We start from the raw sequence: 18,307 nt of genomic DNA, 5'->3' as shown, positions 1-18,307 counted from the left end.
GGCCCACAGGGGGAACTACAAAGAAAGCGAGGCATTTGTTTTTTGTGTAAATGTTGAATGAAACAGAAATTGATGAGAAGTTCAACTTTTCAACTTGTAATTTTCTCATATTTGCTGTGTGTCAGCAGAGGGCGCTGTTTTGCCAGAGAAAACTGAGTCAACAAACGAAAAAAAATACTAAAGTAGAAATGTCGCTATCAATTTTATTTTTTTTCCTCTCGAGATTTGTATTAGGTGTTGATGCTGATAATGCGTCCTGATGTCTGAGCTTGTATAGAAAAAAAGAAAGAAAATTACACATTTTAAACTGGGTTACACAAATTTAACAGTTTTTCAGGCGGAGATTTGTTGACTGTCAGTTTTAGACAGTTTTTACACTTATTGTCAGAGTTTTCAAAGCAACTCGTCGCACCGCAGCTAAAGTTGAATGTTTGCGTTCATAATTGATGGTTAGCAGTTAGGAGGGCGCCGTATTTATAAAAGACCAGAGCCAAATTGTGCTAAAAGTAAATCCCCGTCCCGTCGTTAACCCCGTCCACCACTAAAAACCTGCATTCAACAGGATCCTGCAGGAAGGGGAAGCTGAGGGCTACGTGGGACGTGTCCCCTCGCCTCACCCCTCTCCCAGTGCCAGCTCTGTAGTGGCTCTAATCCCACATGGCGTACCTGGCAGGGCGCTCTGGCGACACCGGCTCACGGCGCTGCTGGCGTGGTTGTTGCTGCCTGGCCCCGGGCCCCAACCCCAGCATCCCCTCTAATCCCTCCCTGCCTGAACGGCCCAGGGAACCTACAGGGAAATAGGCCACTGGAGGAGAGGCAGACTGGGGTCGCCGTGTCTCTGCCTCCACCGTCTCCTTCTGGTCGTTTCCTCCTCACCTTCTTCAGGCCGGAGCAACACGGGCGGGTTAAAAACCTCCGTGAAAGTGTTGTGGACAAACGTTGTGACGGCCTCTTCGATTCAGACTTTAACCATTTTCTGCTCTCTGGATTTGGGATTCCACAGGGTTCAGTACTGGGGGTTGTTCCCTTCACCTCTTGATGGACGTGAGCAGACACCTGGTTTCAAAGATCCGCCCAAAATGATTATTTTCTGTCTTTTTTAGTGTCTTTAGCTGATTCTGAAACTTCAAAGCTGCTCCATTCATCATTTCCAGCAAAGCCAAAGGTCAGGTGGTGGTTCGGGGGGGGTGAAACGGCTCTAATCTCTGGAACATGCACCAGCACACATTAGGAACAAGTGCAGGAACGGTTCTTATGTGTGCCTGATGCAAACGGTGCATTAGTGTTCCCAGCATGTAGCAGAGCTGTTCTGGAATCACGCCACCGTCGGCCATGTTGACGTAGCACATCCAGCTACTTGCAGGTTTGGGCAGAAATCTTTAATAAGATCCGATGTGCTGGTTCCACTTTCCCTTTTCTATAAAGATGGACTGGGAACATACTGGTACAGGCCGGACAGTCGGTGCTTGTTCGGCGTGGCCGAGTGGCAGCTGACCAAAACGCACCTAATTACCAGCACCGATAAGAATCCTCAGAATGCAGCTCCCGTCGGGCGCCGTCCCGAGCTCCCGCTCAGGTCATTGTTCTTCCCGTCAGCGGCAGGAATCTCCAGCATTCCTCTGAAGGCCTCTCGGCGGGCTGGACGGACAAAGGCTGCTGTTGATGGTGGCATCTTTAAAAACTGTTGTCTCTGATCAGCTACCGTGACCTCCCGTCTCCTCCAGCCCGTCCTTAAACCTCCGGATGCCAGTTGGGGCGTTTTAAAGAATGCAGCGATTCCGTTTAATGAAGCCGAGCCACTAATTAGTCAAGTCCAGTAATGGCCAGAATTCCCAGTTAGACAAAGCCAGCAAATACCTGATGGCTACCAGTCGTGTTCTCTTCTTCATGGGAAAAAATGCACGAGGTTTATTTTGCTGACTTTCATGTCCCCAATTAGGGAGGGGGGACGGTTTGGGGGGGGGGGGGGGGGTGGGGGGGGCAGTCTGCAGCAGTGAAGATGGAACACAGGACGTGTCGTCACAATTGCCCCTTTTACCCTCTTCAGATAGATCTGAGGGGCATCGTTCCCAAAGGAAGCTGAAATGTCCCCAAAATCGAGTATTTGAGGTTTTAATCAGCTCCAAACTGCAGTTGAATGTCAGTAAAGAACAACTTAGTCCATTAAAATTGTTTTGGTTTACCGGAAATCTTACTAAATTGTGGCTAAATTGGTGCTAAGACTTCGACGCGCTTCGCGGTCTTGCGCGCCCGCCGCGCCGTACACGCGCGCGCGTGCGGGGGGGTGTTTTCCCCCTCTGTCCGGTTGGGATTTGCTGCTCAGGAACATGCCTCCCCCCGCCTGGCTCCTTATAGCCCCGGGGCCGAAGGAATCCCGGCCGAGTGGTACGGACGTCGCCGACGGAGACCGCGAACACGGCGCCGAGCGTCCCCCTTTAAACACCATCTTATGACCGCGGACCCGCTCAGTCCGGGACCATTCGTGCACCGACACACAGGCGGACCCAGGAGCCGGCGAAGGAGCCCGAGAGCCGGGCGAGAGTGCGGGACAGAGCGCCGCTGCGGGGCGGATGGTGCCCGGCTGAGAACAGCTGCAGCCACACGGACCCACCTCACCTGTCCGCAGGTAGACGCAGCCGCCGCCTAAATTAACATATGAAAGAGTAAAAAAGATCAGATTAAAATATGTTACATTCGTTTGTGCATTCTGAATGTGTAGTGTTTTAATATGACATGTTTTAAATGTATAACACTGGCTGCTTTATTTAAAGTTTAACCAGCTTGTTAGTGCTACGTGATCATAAATAATCTACTACTATAACACACACACGCGCACACACATATATATATATATATATGTATATACATATATGCTACATGTATGGAAGTAAACCACTTTCACTGTTTTAATTGTGCATTTTAATTGTGATAACTGTTCCTGAAATGACATCACCTCCAACCTTCCGTCTCGTCCCAGCAGGACTGAGTTTCTGTGTTTTTCGAGGCCCCGTCTCCGTGGACGCGTCCCCCCCCCCGAGGACATGTGTCGCCTGCCGGCGGCCTCCCTCATCATTTGCTTTTGGCTGGCGGAGAGGAGCCAGGGGAACAGCAGCTTCCAGAGCAGCATGGCGGAGCTCCACGCCCGCTTCGCCGTCGGCCTCTACCGAACGCTCGCCGAGACGGAGAACGGCTCTGACCTGATCGTGTCCCCCCTCAGCGTCTCGGTGTCTCTGGGGCTGCTGCAGCTGGGCGCCGGGGGCAACACGCTGGCGCAGCTGGAGGGAACGCTGGGCTATAACGTGAAGGGTAGGTTTCCTTCTGGGATTCTGGCATTCGGGGATCGTGGTGGCGGTGGCGTTGCAGAGGTCTTCGGCGGCCTCCAGCGCCGTTGGTACCAGGTGCTGGTATCGGCCCTGCAGAGCACATCGGTGTCTGGAGCCATAATACCTGCATCCACCCCAGCAATAATCTCATTAACCACTCCTGCAGCTCGGCCTCAGGGGTCAAGAGGTCACTGTTTTTAATTACCAACACAAAGGAAGCTGGCGCTGCTGCTTTTTTCTTCTTCTTTTTTTTTAAATTTGACCAACAGGAAGTGACGGTTGACTGAAACGGTCCTCTGATCTGTGTCCTCCCGTCCTGCAGATGTCCAGGTCCAAGACTTCCTGCTGCACCCGCCGAGGGACGGCGGTCAGGGCAAGGGGCTGCAGCAGACGTGCACGTTATTCCTGCAGAACGGCGTCCAGCTGCTGATGGAGTTCGCCCGACAGGCGACGGCCTGGGCCAACGCCAGCGTGATCCGGGCCAACTTCAGCCAACCCAAACCCAGTCTGGAGCAGACGGGAAGCAGTCGCGGTAAAATAACTCTCAGAACTTTTTCCTTCAAAATCGGAACAATCGGACCTGCCGGGGCGTTTTTATTTTCCTTTTTTTATTGAAGCAAACACTGAGTTCCAGTCAAAAGATGCGACTTATCTTCTGGGGGCGGGACTTGACGTGAAACCTTGCTCCTCATTCCCCAGATGAGTTGTGGCATCTCCAGGCTGGCGGAAGCAGCGGGGATCTGTCGGGCTCAGGCGAGGCCCAGGTGGAAGCCCCCGGGTGGAGCCACCGTCAGCAGATGGCCCTGGTTAACACTGTGGCGTTCAGGGGCGTCTGGCAGAAGCAGTTCCAGTTCGCCAACACCCAGAACCTGCCCTTCACCCGGTCGGACGGCAGCAGCATCAAGGTGCCCATGATGTACCAGGCCACCGAGGTCAGCTTTGGTAAGAGAGTCCATCTTACAGACGGAATAGTCACCAGTTATGAGGTCATATAGTAGATAAGCTCTCCAAACGTCTGCGCAGGCCAGTTCAGGACCTCAGCGGATCAGAGGTACACGGTGCTGGAGCTGCCCTTCCTGGGCCGCACGCTGAGCCTGCAGGTGGTCCTACCCAGCGAGAGGAAGACGCCGCTGTCCTCCTTGGAGTCCCAGCTCACAGCCCGGCAGGTGGCGTCCTGGGACTTCGGCCTGCGCAGGACCAAGATGGACATTTTCCTCCCCAGGTCACCATCGCGCGGAGGCCTTCTTCTTCTGTTGAGAACCGACAGAAGAGAATTTAACTCCTTCTGTTTGGTGTTTTCAGGTTTAAAATACAGAACAAATTCAATCTGAGGTCTGTGCTTCCGGCCATCGGCATCACCGACGCCTTTAATCCGACAACAGCTGATTTCTCTGGAATTTCAGGTTGATACATCAATTCAAATTTGATTGTCCCCCTCACCGGCCCATATTTTAAATGTTTAATTCTACAGAATCTATATAATATGCCTGTTGAAGCGCCAGGGGACACGTGCTACCTTAAATTTAGCCCCAATTCTAAACAAGAGAACTTGTCAGCTGACAGTTTGATTCTTCCTTCAGCGGAGGAGAGACTTTATGTGTCTGACGCCTTCCATGAAGTGAGAATAGAAGTCACAGAAGATGGAACCAAAGCAGCTGCTGCAACATGTAAGAAATAAATCATACATTTAATATGAATTTGCACACAAACAGGGTTTAATCCTTGGCCTTTTGCAGCAATGGTGCTACTCAAACGATCCCGTGCTCCTGTTTTCAAGGCAGATCGTCCATTTTTATTTCTCCTACGACAGACCAGCACAGGTAAATTTTACTTTCCTTAGAGCTTATTAATAATATCAAATTTTGGCCTTTTATTGTTACCAAAACATCAGCAGTGGTGAGCAGCTAAAAAACCAAAACATGAACGCTGCGTTTACTTTGCTGCCATCTAGCGGACAGATTTAAGAGCTGCACGCAGGGAACTTGGAACGTGAACCTTTGGTACGTGTTTCTTTCAGGATCGATCCTGTTCATGGGCCGAGTTACGAACCCCGGGGACCAAGGAGCGTAACCCCCCCCCCTACCCACCCACATCACTGTATTTATTTGTGGACTAACAGGGCGTCCACTGACACTTCAAGAGGGACAATATTTTTTGTACATGTCTGTAAATAAACTTTTTAAACAAGCTTCACACCCCCTCTCCCCCAAATCTTAAAAGAAAAAAAGACCAAATGAGAACTCACATCATTACGAACACTTTATTCACATGGCCCTTCACAGTGTAAAATAGAAACTTTATTCATGGAAATACTTACAAAAAGGCCTTTGTCCACTGAACAATTCTCTTTAAATAGTACTCTAGGGTTATTTACATCTTTACAGTGTATTCAAAATACTCTTTTGGTAGCGGCCTCTTCACAAACACGCACGATATGGCAGATTTTGGTCCCGGTCTAGAAGAGGGAGGAAACAGAAAAAGGGCTGCGTTTTGAATCAAATCAAGTCGGAAAATTTGTGTATATTTGAGAAAAGAGGAAGAAAAAAAAAAAAAAGAGAGACCAGGCTGTAAGAAAAGGTAGTTTTAAATTACATTCTCAAATGTACACAAGTGCGTCTCGTTTAAGTGGCATGACGTCGGTTTGAGGAGTCATTTGGCAGCCTCGGTCCATCGACACTCCGGGGGGAAACAGCTTGTGGGGCCAATCAGCGGTTTCAAGTTGAAAGGAAGAGACAGAAAATATGGAACGTCGCTCCAATATTATTGCTGATTATGACGTATTAGTATTAGTTCCTGAGCTGTTCCATTAACGCTGCGTTGTTTAAACTGAGCTTGTGGTGCCTGGTTCAGTCCCAATCGCCTCAAAATCCTCAATCAGGAAACGTCCCAAGTTTACCTGGAAAACTGAGCCAGCGGAGTGATGCAGTCAACGGAGTGTACAGACCGAATTCTGTCAGTAAACCGGACAAACGAGGAAAAATAAGGCAAAGAAAAGTCTCCGATGGATCCTGTGTGACCCTGAGTTGGCTGAAAATGTGCACACACGTGCACACAAGCATGACCAGGGGTTCTCCAATGCTGTCAAATAATTTATGGTTGGAAACAAACAAAATCCCACGGGAGGGGCCAACAAATCAGGAGATAACTGTGCTTAAAAGAGGCCAGCGACCTCAGTCTGCTCGGGGGCCAGCTGCCCCTGGAGAGGTGGCGGTTTAAGAGCTGGACGCAGTCTTCAACCATCCTCACGGGGGCGCCAGAAGAGGGCGAAGGATGAAAGCGGATGGCGGAGTCTCTGTTTGGGTTTAGGAGGCGATCTCAGAGCGTGTCCACGTGGTTCATGTTGTTGGCTCTGTTGTGGATCTCCTCCAGGAAGTTCTCCAGTTGCTCGATGAGGACGCGTTTCTTGAACCTTTGGACACAGAACCACAGCAAATGTCAGCCGTGCGGGGGCTTTGTCTCCCTCCGGGCCGCACCTCTCTGAGCGGGACCGCCGCCTCTGGCCCTACCTGGCTGCCTCCTTGATGATGTTGTGGAGGAAGATGAGCCGCGTGTCCAGAGTTCCCTGGATCTGCTTCAGGAGGAGGAAGATCTTCTCGTAGTCTGAAAGAGGAAGATGAACGAGGATTAACAGAGTAGCTGCTCAAACAGACCCGCAGACTCATCGTGGCTCCGTACGTCTGCCGGGCTTCCTGATCTCCTTGGTGATGAGCGCTCGTAGTTCGTTGTTAACCTTTGTGGTCTCGGTGTGAATGCGTTTCTTCAGAGACACGGCCGACAGGTAGCGAGCGGGCTGATCCTCCACCAGCGCCACCTCTGTCCCTCCCTCGATGCCCGGAGGCGGCTCGCCCGCCTGCGGTCGCCCGTTCCCCTGCTCCTCCCCGTGCCGCACGTCTCCGGGATCTCCGGCCTCCGTGTGGTTCTCTTGGTGGTCGGCGGGGCCCGAAGAATGATCCGTCTCCGAGTCTGAGCCTTTGTCGGCGCCGTAGTGGTTCTGATTCAGGTGGTTGACGATCAGGTCGGGTTCCGTCGAGCCGTCGCTCGAGTCCTCGTCTGCGGATTTGCAGAAGTCGACATTTATCTGGAGTTTTAACGCTCCTCATAAATGTTGGGTCTCACCTGCGGCCGGTCGGGGGCTGGCGGGGGGCGTGACTGGCGGGGTGTAGGCCCGGCCCAGACGCAACAGCGGTGACATGCAGCGCCGCCTCTTTGGTCCCCCGCCCCCGCTGTTGTTGCTGTCTGCGGGTCTCTTCCCTTTGTTCTGGGGGCCGGTCACGAACTCGTCCGCCTCGTCGATCATCATGCCCTGAAGGAGCAAAGGGGGCAGTTAGTTTCTGCGCAGCTTTCAGCCGTCCACAGACGGGGGCCACGTGCCTTCTTGTCCAGCTTGAAGGGGTTGCCAAAAGTGTGCAGGCGCTTTGGTTGCTCGGGGTCTGCGTCCCGGAGGGGCTGGGGGGCAGATTTGAGGAAGTCTTGGTAGTTGCCCATCTGGGCTATTGGCACGCTGTGAAGCTGATCTGGAAAAGTGAACAAATCAGCATTAATGGAGGGTGTGTTTTTGTTCTATACGATATATAAAGGCTTCCTCGGTCTGGGCATGGACCGTCCTCGCTCTGAGTGGGTAGTGAGGGTGAGCACGAGGCTTCCCGTCACATTTCCACAAACAAGGAAGGGACATCTGGATTTCAACAGCCATGTTTGTTCAACCGTCTGTGACTGTCAAGGTCATTTCGAATTCCCACTGGTCAGATCTGAGATGCAGCAACAGGCCTTGGAAATGGAGGGCGACGTACCCGAGTCCTGGCCTCGGAGATTACACACGCTGGTGTTGAGCAGGTTTCGCCTCATTCGGCTCAACTGGTCCAGCAAGTGGCTGCGTGGGATGTCGTAAGGATTCCGAAAACTCTGCGGCTTCAAGCCCTGGTGATGTCGTAAGAGATTTAAATCAGAGAAAGTGTCTTTTCTCCTCTTAAACAGGGAAAAACACCATGTGGCACACGGAACCTTGTTAAGCATTGCCAGATGAAAGCCTTGGAACTCTTTGGGGTTCAGCTCCATGGGCATGTTTGGACCGTCTCCCGACAGACTCTGCAGCTGCTGGATGAAATCCCTGCGATGGCCGAGCGAAATTCCTCCCCCTCGCCAACGCACCTTGATTCCAGCCTCCGGCGGAAGCTTCTTGCCAATCGAGGCGATCAGACGATCGTACTCGATTTTTGACTAGAGTTAAACAGAGGAGCAGTTTTATTAGATTTGGTTTGTTTAACATGGAAATTTTCCATTTTTACCTCACTTGGTCCGTTCTGTGGTATTTTTATTTCCACTGGGAATACGCCTCGCAGTGGAAATAAAAATAGCACAAAATGGACCAACAGACATCATCTTATCCCAGTGCCTCTCCCCAAATATAAGCATGTGCTTTAAACCTGCTGGCTCAGTTTCTTCAGGTAGGAGACCACGCTGTAGCTCAGGCCGTACTCCATGTTATCAGCCAGCAGGTTTGGTGCTCCCATGATTCTCAGGGCCTTCCTCAGGGACTGTTGATAAGACACAGATAAGGCCGATGAAGCATTTTTATGATCCGTATTTCATTAAAAAAACAAACAGTAACCGAAGAATGAACTTACTCCAATATAATAGGGAGGCATGGTCTTCAGGTAGTTCTCAAAGGACTGCCGCCATTTTAGAGTAGGCTTGAATTTATGGACTTTGATCAAATCATCTGCAATCAGGTTATTTAAAAAGGTTTAATGCAAGTTAAACACACTCAAAATGTGTTACATTTAAGCAAAGCGCTTTAAATCGCCTGTGCTTGCCAAGCATTTCATTTCCTCTTAATTTTACAGCAGAAGATGACAAACAAGTCAGTTTATTACTGGAGCGGATCCAAATTCCTGCTCAATATGTCATTTATGTCATTTATCTCAGTAAATGGGGGACTTATTGGAGCTAAGGCTTAGGCTGCATCCTTAGATCACAAAGGAAAGTCCTGCCATGTTCTGCCTCAAACCAGAAATTAAAATGGCCTCAGGAGGCAACACGGTGCGCGTAAATTCGAGGTTAGCTGCCATATGTTTAGAAAAACATAGGCACGATTAGTCTCACCTAGAAGTGGCAGAAGAACGGGGTAATTGTAGGGCATCACGAACAGGTTGACGCAGTTGAGAGCTGTGCTGGCCTTCAAGTATCCAAAAGGTTGGCCCAGGTCACTGTATTTGGCACTGTTACATACAAACACCTACAAAACACACATCAAAAACTGAATATCCTCAAATCAACCCACGTTTATGACGACATCATTCATTGTAACACAGCGTAGCATGTGTGTAAGCACACATGTGCTGTTAATAACAAAAATAAATAAATAACACACCTACTTCTTGTAAAACAAAATGGTGAAAACTTCCTCATTGCTCATTTCTGATATGCATTAATGACTCAATAGAACTCCCATCATGACTGCACATTTTGGCATATAAATCAGTAAAAACTTTCCTTTAATATCATCACAGGGATACATGTTCCAGGTTAGCATACAATCAAGCTAAGAAGCTAATAGAATATAGTTATGATGAATGGATGGATGCATTTAAAGACACGCCACAGCCTTTCAATCGATATATTTACGCTTGAAGTGATTTATTTATCTACGCCCTAACTGGTCCATACCTGCCAGCAGGTGTGGGGGGACTTCCTCTCTAATATGTACTGCGTGAGTGGCGACGGCTCCAGCTCATACTTGTCAAAGGGCACCTTGTCTATAACCATGGGCTCCGCGTCCAGACAGGAGAAGCGAACGTGTGGGTGGGCTGAGCGTGGAGGCTAGATGGCACAGAGAGGAGCGGTAAACACTGGTGAGAATCCATGGCTGCAGAAGGAGACTCGATCAAAACAATCATCAGGCACAACGATCATCTTTAGAACCTCACAAATACGAACACCCGCACCAGTGAGGACATTAAAGTTCATCTTGGTACCCGAGAAAACAGACAGAAGAAAGAAATAATAGGAAAAACACATGAATCATATCACAAAAATCTCCAGCTAGATTAAACAGACTGTTGCTGGTGTTAAGTTTTGGAAAATCTTGAATTCTTTTACGACTTTTGGTTTACTTCCTTTTTTGGTCAGTCATTAACACGCTTTTTTTTAAACACAAAGGGACCAAACCTGCTCATGTATTATCATACAGATTATGTTTGTTATAGATATATATATTTTAAAAACCCCACTTAGTTATTATTGTTATTGCATTCTTCATAAAAAGCTGATTGTGTCTAAACGTTTACCAGAGTTGGAGAGTTCTGGTCGGGCCAGAAGGCCTCAGGAATGGGCCAGTGGCCAATGGGCACACCGGTTTTAGGGTTGGGCCGTACATAGATCAGCTTGTGACAGCAATGCCAAGGCTGTACACCAGACTTCTGCACTTCAGCTGGAGCATCTGAACAGACACAGACCGAGAGAGAACGCCGACTTCTCAGATAAACAACATCAGTGAAAATTCAATAAAATGTGACGACGAGCTCTGAAAGCAAAACAAAAGGTTGCGGTGAAATGCAACAGCTTGCAGGCAGCTACAAGCTGCAGCCTGGGCTGGAATAATGAAACCCAGCTGCAGTTTATGAAAGACAGAAAGCAAAAGTAGAAGAGTCAGTGTGACGGAGCAGGAGAAACAACATTAATCAACTGTAGCGCGGCAGATGCTTACAGGGTGTTCAGGAACAGAGTGAGGAACTAAACAGCAACAAATGAGGCTCTTACCCTCGAGAGGAGGAGGATCAGGTCCAGTTTTCTCAAACTTTATAACCACTCCACTCTGGATTTTCTGCACCAGAGACTCCAGACACTGATTCAACGTGCGCTGTGAGAACACGCTGTAAGAGCGACCTGGGCACACGAACACAGGATTAGTTTATTTAATGGGTTCCTAACAGAGTAAGGAATCAAAGTGTGATTTATTTTCAGTTTTACATGTGTGTCCACACTATCTGTCACTTTGTCAGACATCTTGTCTCCCGAGGACTCGGCAAGAAGATTTTACGCTGATCTTGCAACCCCTGAGTAGATTGTGTGCATTTGATGTGAAAGCTGGGGGACACGTCTGTTATCAAAAGTCATTAACCGGATGTTAAAACGTGCGACTTAAATGATCGGCAGAGCTGCTGCAGTACAGGGTGGTGGCGCTAAAGTCACTGTATGAATAAAGAACGCTCACGAGGCTAAAATCCACAGTAAAGTACAGCGTCGACGTGCAGCCGGTCAGGAAACCAGCCATAAATTAAACAACCACTCTAAATATCTCCCCAGTAAAATCACACGATGCACATAAAATGGGCACTTTATACCGCCGGATAATCAACCTGTTACAGTCACTCCAGGAGGCAGCAACTCAAAAATTAATTTGCTTGAAAATGGAGCTATAAATACAACTCTATTAGTCTGATTCAGCCACCTACTAACTTCACCTCTAGTGACCTCCCCCTGCACCCATTCACTCGCTCATTTCAATAGGCTGTGGCTTTGGGTCAGTTGTGCCATCAGCAGTAATGTACAGTAGAGCGGCGCTCACAATAGAGCTGTGTCACGTTCCTCATTCAGCACCGCTGCCTGCGTTGGTGTCACCCTCCCTGCTCTTTCTCTGGCTGCATGCGTCCATCTTAACCCCCCCCCCCCCCACAACCTCTTTCCAGCCCAGTCTCTGCTGAGGTCCCGCTAACACAGGCAGACGCTCCAGAAAAATCACGTTTAAATCAAAAGTTACGAGCGGCGCAGACAAACGCGACCAAATTCCAACGCACGGAGTTCATACTGCCGATGCAGCTGGGAATGGTTTGTGGAGAAAAACCCAGATTTGAGCTCCGAGTTCATGCCAAGATTATCCACGTGGGACAGAAGTAGATGAGGCTGGCGGATAAGAGAGGTGCCTTTAAATCCAGATTCTACATCATCCACAAATAAAATTAAACAGTATTTCCCCATAAGACCTGAAGCTTTATTATTCTCCGAGTGAAGGAATGGATTAATCGTTATAAAGGCTGAGCTGATCCCGGCTGTTCTCCAACACTTTCTGAAGCTTATACCGTCTAACTGCCCTCGGTCTTCCTACCTCCTGTGACCTCACACATGGGAGTGATGGGAGAATCATCGGGTGGGACGCCGCCAACTGGTTCAGGCTCCACAGAGGCATTGCCAGGAATGCGCAGCACCAGGGCGAACAGACGCTGGTCCCAGCGGAAAGGCTCTTTGGTCAGCTCGCTGCCCGGCAACGGAGTGGTGAGAGGCAAATGGAGCTGGGAAACAGAAGAATAAGTTAAGGAAAAAAACACACGTGACACACTAAAACTGGATGCACAATGAAGAGTGAAAGGTTTAGAGGAGAAATGGCGGATTTATGCAACCACGCGGATGTGTTATTAATACATCAGCGTGATAGCACAGCGTACAATTAAATTCTTTTTGGTCAGTTGGGAACACAAATGCAGATCTGGCGCTTCCTAAAGACGGATTCTGAGAGTCTTGGACTTCAGTATCAGTCAAAAGAGCTGCGATTACATTCAAACCTACACTCCAGACATCATCATCGGGCATTTCCTCCCCCCACAGGAACAGAGACAAGCGGGTAATCATCACACAAGCCACAAATCAGACTGGAGAGGCGGAATTTAGGGTTTATTTGTTCCTGCTTCCCCAGAACTCCACAACATACGCCTGCATCTGCAACTTCATTAGCATTAGTAGTTTTCCCCTTGCAATTCTTCCACTTAAAAACATTTTTGAAGATAATGACCCTATTATGATAGAGGAAAAGGCCACAATTCATTTAAAATTCTAGTAACATTCCGCACAATCCCCGTTTAAAATAAACATAGCGCTTCTCCAGACAAAGTTAATTATTTTAAGCACTCGAGTAGTGAAACGCACACAAAACGTCCACCTGAGTGTTTCATTTGGAGGTTTTTTACGCTTCACTGATGGCTAAAACAATTCAGGGCGACGCCACGTCTGCCGTGTTCGATGTTTGGGAAGTCGACCGAGACGCAACCGTGGAAACTTGAGACTGACCTCGTCTTGGACTCCGCTGCTGCTGGTCAATTTGTTGCCGTCACTGATGGCAATTATGATGGCCGGCTCGAGGAAAAAAGGATTTCTTCCCTACAAAACAAGACCGACGTCAAATAACAAATGACCGAAGGACAAATGCGTAAAAGCTCAGAGAACATTTACAGGAGCAATAATCCTGCTGGAATTTAACATCTGGATACGGCCGTGATGAAAGTCAGAGACCTAAATGAGGACAGGGGTGATATCACATATACATGTTACAGGGTGGAAGAGGATTTTCACCACTACAAAAGGAGAAAAGTTGCGCTTGTGTCTGAGGTTCAACATTGCTGCTTCTTTCCGCACCGCCACGCCATTTTTCACGACCCCGACGTGTCACACCGATAGAGCGAAACTGGAACAGCGCTGCATTTACCACTCTGCATCAGCCCCGTGGGATCTCGTCAGAGGCCACGGGGCTGAGGAAAACCTGGAGGCAGCGCGCTTCCCGTCAGCAAACATTCAGCACAGCGAATCCTCGCTGCAGCCCTGAGCGGGACAGATTGGTCATTCAGCACAAACCACGGCTGACATGCAGACAGCAGGACAGCACCGTAATTTACAGCTGCTTCACTGTTGGTATCCATGACAACCTGCCAATAATTCAGGCAGCTGTGCAAATACTTCGCATAACAAGTTGCCAATAAGACCAACTTGAAGTGACGAGTCCATCTACACTCCTATTGTATTTACAAGTGACAGACTTTTAAATTGGAGCGCAACTGAATATATTTATTTAAATATTTGTGTGACACTTTATTTCAGTTCTAGAAATCTGAAGTTAAACAATATGTGAATGTCAACGAATGCAGTTTATCTTTAACTGAGCATTATTAAATGCGTGCAACATTCGTAAAGTTGACAGGAACTATTTCTCATTATTCCGACATCTTTATTTGTCTGAGATTCTTGTTTCAGTTGGATATTCTGTGTCACGCTGTGTCACTGTAATCAGGCAGAGCTGAAAACATCCACTTTATCCACTTATTTCTGAGTAAAGCACATGGATTATTAATGATTTAAGAGCGGTGGAAAACAAAAGATAAGGAGGACGGCAGTCTCATTTAAGTATAAATAGTCAGGCTGTCATTAGCACAGGACACGACGACCTTGACCTCCTCGTGCTTGCACTCGTGGGGGCACAGAAACGTGGCAGCAGGCTGACATTCAAACAGCGTCGGACCTGCGTTATTCCTACGGTTTGTATGCAGCCCTACTGTCACACTACTGCGCCTCCCGTCATTCCAGTTAAAGAAAATGGCAAATGGCAAAGAAGGCAGGGAGATCCTAAAGGGTGATGTGATACATCTCCTGCAAGCCGAGGTGCTTTTAGAATGAAATCTAGTCAGGACTGAGTCACTCTGCTCATATTGTGTTACGCCGTCTTAAACAGAATGAAGAAAGGCCACTTTGTCACGCGTGCCACAGAACTCAGGACGGTGGAACTGGTATTTTTACCTCCCTGTTCATCTCTCCCATTTTCATTTCAACACCTATTCTCTGATCCGGAAAACCTGACCGGCTTGAACTGGTGATGTCACTGGGAACCAGTGAAGGAACTGAACTGGAATGCCAAAAGTTTTGGTAGAATCTCAATAAGATGGAAGAGGGACCTGTTCCAAAGTCAAAAATTGATGTTGTGTTGTGCCGAACTTTTGAATTCACACACACCACTTTTAACAAAGTATTTCTTTTGGAACACCGATGCTTTTAAACCAAAAGGAGGGTTCTGCGACAAACACCAAGTCTTACCAAGTTAAACTCAAATGTCAAATAAACAACTTAACTGTATAATTTATACCTCAGCTTAAGTTATGTGTAAAAATATTGAGGAATTCTTCGTAGGACTTTAAAAAAAAAAAAAAAAAAAATCAAAGATAAAAATCTTCAATTCCCTAAAAAAAAAGTGTTTTTTTAAAGTGATTAAAGTCCAACAAATTCAGAACAGAAATTTAGAATATAGAAATTTAGTCAGGTGTTTTTATAAAAAAAACAAAAACCACTGAGTTAAAAATTGCCAGAGTGGCTTTATAAAAACCAATTTACTAACTAGTAAAATATTTAAATATCTATTTAAAGGCCATTCACTGAAGTCAGGTGAACAGTTCCCAAGGTTTTTACATAAAGTTGCTCCCGTCTTTTCATTTATTGCCGTTATATTTGTGTTTGGGCCACAGTATGCAGGTGGTTGATGCTTGTAAGACTGGGAACAGGGGAAGGGGAACGGGGATGTGAAGGGAGTACGTGTGGGGACCTCGTCAGTCCTAAACCTGACTTCTTCTTCTCTACCTCTTCAGTGCTACATACCTGTCCATAGTTGTCTATCCCAGTCACTAATCTATTGAGATTTAGTAAATCAAAAGCGTTCCTCAAGGACTGGCCAATAGATGTCAGCCCAGTTGCTTGCAGGTTCCTCAGCTCGGTCATGAAAGTGGCATGACTCTCCTTCCATCCAGCCTTTAAAAAGAAAAAAAGAAAAAAATCAAAACAAACTAATTCGATCATCCGCGCAAATCAGGTCATTTCTGCACAAATAAATGCAGCTCGACTTTGATGAATTGATCCCCACTTATTAAACAGTTGATTTATTCCTGGCCGGGCTCATGCTGTGACAGCGCTGCAGTTGCAAACTCACTTCGTTTAACAAGCTTGTGCACAACAAATGATAAAAAGTCCTAATGTGAGCCGTGACAATTTGGTCCAAACAAGTAAAGTAAGCTAGTCTGCCCCCCTCCCTCCCCCAGATATCACCTCTCTGTATAAATAACACCCAGAGTTCCTTGCTGCTCACATTGAAACAAAATGTCGGCCATGTTTTAAAAGGGGTATGAAAGCTCCTCCTGAAGATTTTCCTCGACACAATTGATGTAGCGATCACAATGTGGCGGAGCGTTGGACGGACAGCCGAGCTACGCAATGTAAAGCTGGACATAACCCGAAAACAAAACTCTACCTTAATGCCGTACGGAACGTCTTCAAAATTTACCAACATGTACCGGTCCCCTCGGCTCGCCGGATCTCTCCCCCTGAGCTGTGGAAATAGTAGAGAATTATTTACGGTTGTCGAGAGACACGGTTTGACAGCTTGCGAAAGTACAATGACGATGTGAAGCACAGCCCCGCTCGGGATCTCCCGATAAGAATTTTGTCCCACGGTTACAGTACCTTAATAAAAGTCTCAACAGCGCCTTTTGCTATGTCCAGATAGGTAGTGCCCAGATGGGTGCGCTGGTTCATTGAAGCGGACGTGTCTATCAGAAAAAGTAAAACGGGCATTGTGATGGTAATGACACGTTCTGCATGGACTTGGTGTCAGTACAACCAGCCAAAACGCAAAAAAATCTTTTGTTCTCTGCCGCCTGTGTCACCCCTCAGCTAGCTAGCTAGCCGGCTAACTGTCTGTCTCACACATTCTTTCAAAAAAGTATAAGAATAGTAAGTGCAGAAGCCCTTGCTGGGCAAACTAAACTAATAACCTCAATCCCTAGGGGCAGGATATTGATTTACGAGGGATGTTGATAATTTTTACTATATTTTGCAAATATTCCTAAGTTTTATAGTAACAAAGTTCCCCCTCATAGTGAGTCCCTGCTTCTCCCTACACTGAATGCGCTGTGCCTTCTCAATTGGTTTTAAGCGAAGCTTTGCGCCTGGCTCCGCCCCCCGAGCGGTTCTTCTGTGTCACGTGTACAAATGCTGGGTAGCCATTGGCTGGCTCGTTCTTCTTATTACCATATCCAAATTAGGCCAACGCTGAGCGTCTTTTGCGCATGCCTGCTTGCTTAAGAGGCAGGAATGCGAGGAAAATATTTTGTACGTGCGTTATATGTATAAGAATGCAATATATGCAGCGATGACATGATTTAATGAGCCTTACACGCTGCTTGTAGCACATAGGATCTCTAAAATTTGATTGCAATCTGTCCTTCGAGAAGCGGTTACATAATCAACATTTACTTCATCCTATGCACGGGCGTGGGCTACTGTGTCCTGAAGACTATAGAGGCAAAACTAAAGGCAACAATGGACAACATCAAACAAAGAACGGTGGTATATGAACATAAAAATACGCCTATGGCACACATTAACTTCAAGCTCACAGCAGAGCCTTTGGCTTCTATGAAATGGCCAGATAAAGACCGTGTTTTTTTGTCTCAAGACAGGTTAGCTACAATTTACATTTACGTGCACACACGCACGCCTACCACTCACGTCTATGTCAATACTTTGCATTTTTCTTTTTGTGCAGTAAGCCACCCATTGAATTCAAACTATTTTTTAAATATTGAAGAAGTTAGACTGATTAATTGTAGCTTGATAGCAGACGAACTTTCTTTGTTATGGCTCGTTTGGTTTTTCATTACACACTCATTGTTTTAGGAGACGAATCGCCTTGTTAACAACACCCTTAAAATCATTCTAAAGTGATTGTTTCAAGGGCTACGCGTCATCATGCTGACTAAGTCGAAGATCCACTCAATACCCCACAACCCTCGGCCAGAATGTGCGATTGTGCAATTCGATTTATATAATGTAGCGCCCTGGAAAAAATCATCACTTCCGCAAAAATAAGAAGAAACCATCCGGTGGCAGGCGATAGTAAAGCGGATGAAGGTCCATTTCCTCTTGTTTGATAGAGTTATCTACGGTAACGTAGTTGGCGATTTTCCCGGTGTCTACCGACAGATCTTTCACAATAAAATATTTGAGCGGCCTCTGCGATTATATGCGCTCAATTTTTTAATCCAGCTGTAACTATTTTAATCTATTTATATTAATCGGCGTATGCGTGGCGTGTTAATATAATAAGTAGTTACTCACATTTTGATTGGTTTGCAGAGCTGCTCATACATCCCTATCCATCATCCAGCCCCATTTTAAATCTC

General features: G+C 47.2%; 2 protein-coding genes across 3 annotated transcripts; one reads left to right on the top strand and one right to left on the bottom strand.

Moving 5' to 3' along the window:
- The first annotated feature begins 2,013 nt into the window (after positions 1–2,013).
- On the top strand, positions 2,014–5,512 carry serpine3 (serpin peptidase inhibitor, clade E (nexin, plasminogen activator inhibitor type 1), member 3). Of its 2 annotated transcripts, none has more exons than XM_057011897.1 (9): positions 2,014–2,626; positions 2,978–3,306; positions 3,646–3,855; positions 4,023–4,265; positions 4,347–4,545; positions 4,626–4,726; positions 4,904–4,990; positions 5,060–5,143; positions 5,341–5,512. In XM_057011897.1, exons 2-9 carry the CDS (start codon positions 3,042–3,044, stop codon positions 5,391–5,393), a joined length of 1,242 nt encoding a protein of 413 aa, XP_056867877.1. In that variant the 5' UTR covers positions 2,014–2,626; positions 2,978–3,041; the 3' UTR covers positions 5,394–5,512. The 2 variants fall into 2 exon arrangements, with proteins under 2 accessions (XP_056867877.1, XP_056867868.1); XM_057011888.1 differs by having other exon boundaries at positions 2,015–2,626; positions 2,981–3,306.
- Positions 5,513–5,569: 57 nt separating this feature from the next.
- Positions 5,570–18,033, bottom strand: ints6 (integrator complex subunit 6). The gene is made up of 18 exons (XM_057011865.1): positions 16,587–18,033; positions 16,375–16,452; positions 15,729–15,878; positions 13,383–13,472; positions 12,427–12,610; positions 11,082–11,207; positions 10,610–10,761; positions 9,990–10,142; positions 9,426–9,558; positions 8,948–9,042; positions 8,747–8,857; positions 8,325–8,540; positions 8,114–8,240; positions 7,695–7,837; positions 7,440–7,626; positions 6,999–7,373; positions 6,830–6,923; positions 5,570–6,732 (listed from the first exon to the last, which is right to left on the bottom strand). Exons 1-18 carry the CDS (start codon positions 16,695–16,697, stop codon positions 6,639–6,641), a joined length of 2,619 nt encoding a protein of 872 aa, XP_056867845.1. The 5' UTR covers positions 16,698–18,033; the 3' UTR covers positions 5,570–6,638.
- Between the last annotated feature and the right edge of the window lie 274 nt (positions 18,034–18,307).

The sequence above is a fragment of the Takifugu flavidus genome, chromosome 1, assembly GCF_003711565.1.
Source record: "Takifugu flavidus isolate HTHZ2018 chromosome 1, ASM371156v2, whole genome shotgun sequence".
Classification (NCBI taxonomy): domain Eukaryota; kingdom Metazoa; phylum Chordata; class Actinopteri; order Tetraodontiformes; family Tetraodontidae; genus Takifugu; species Takifugu flavidus.
The sequence above is the reverse complement of the archived record's forward strand: the minus strand, read 5'-3'. Positions and strand labels throughout refer to the sequence as shown.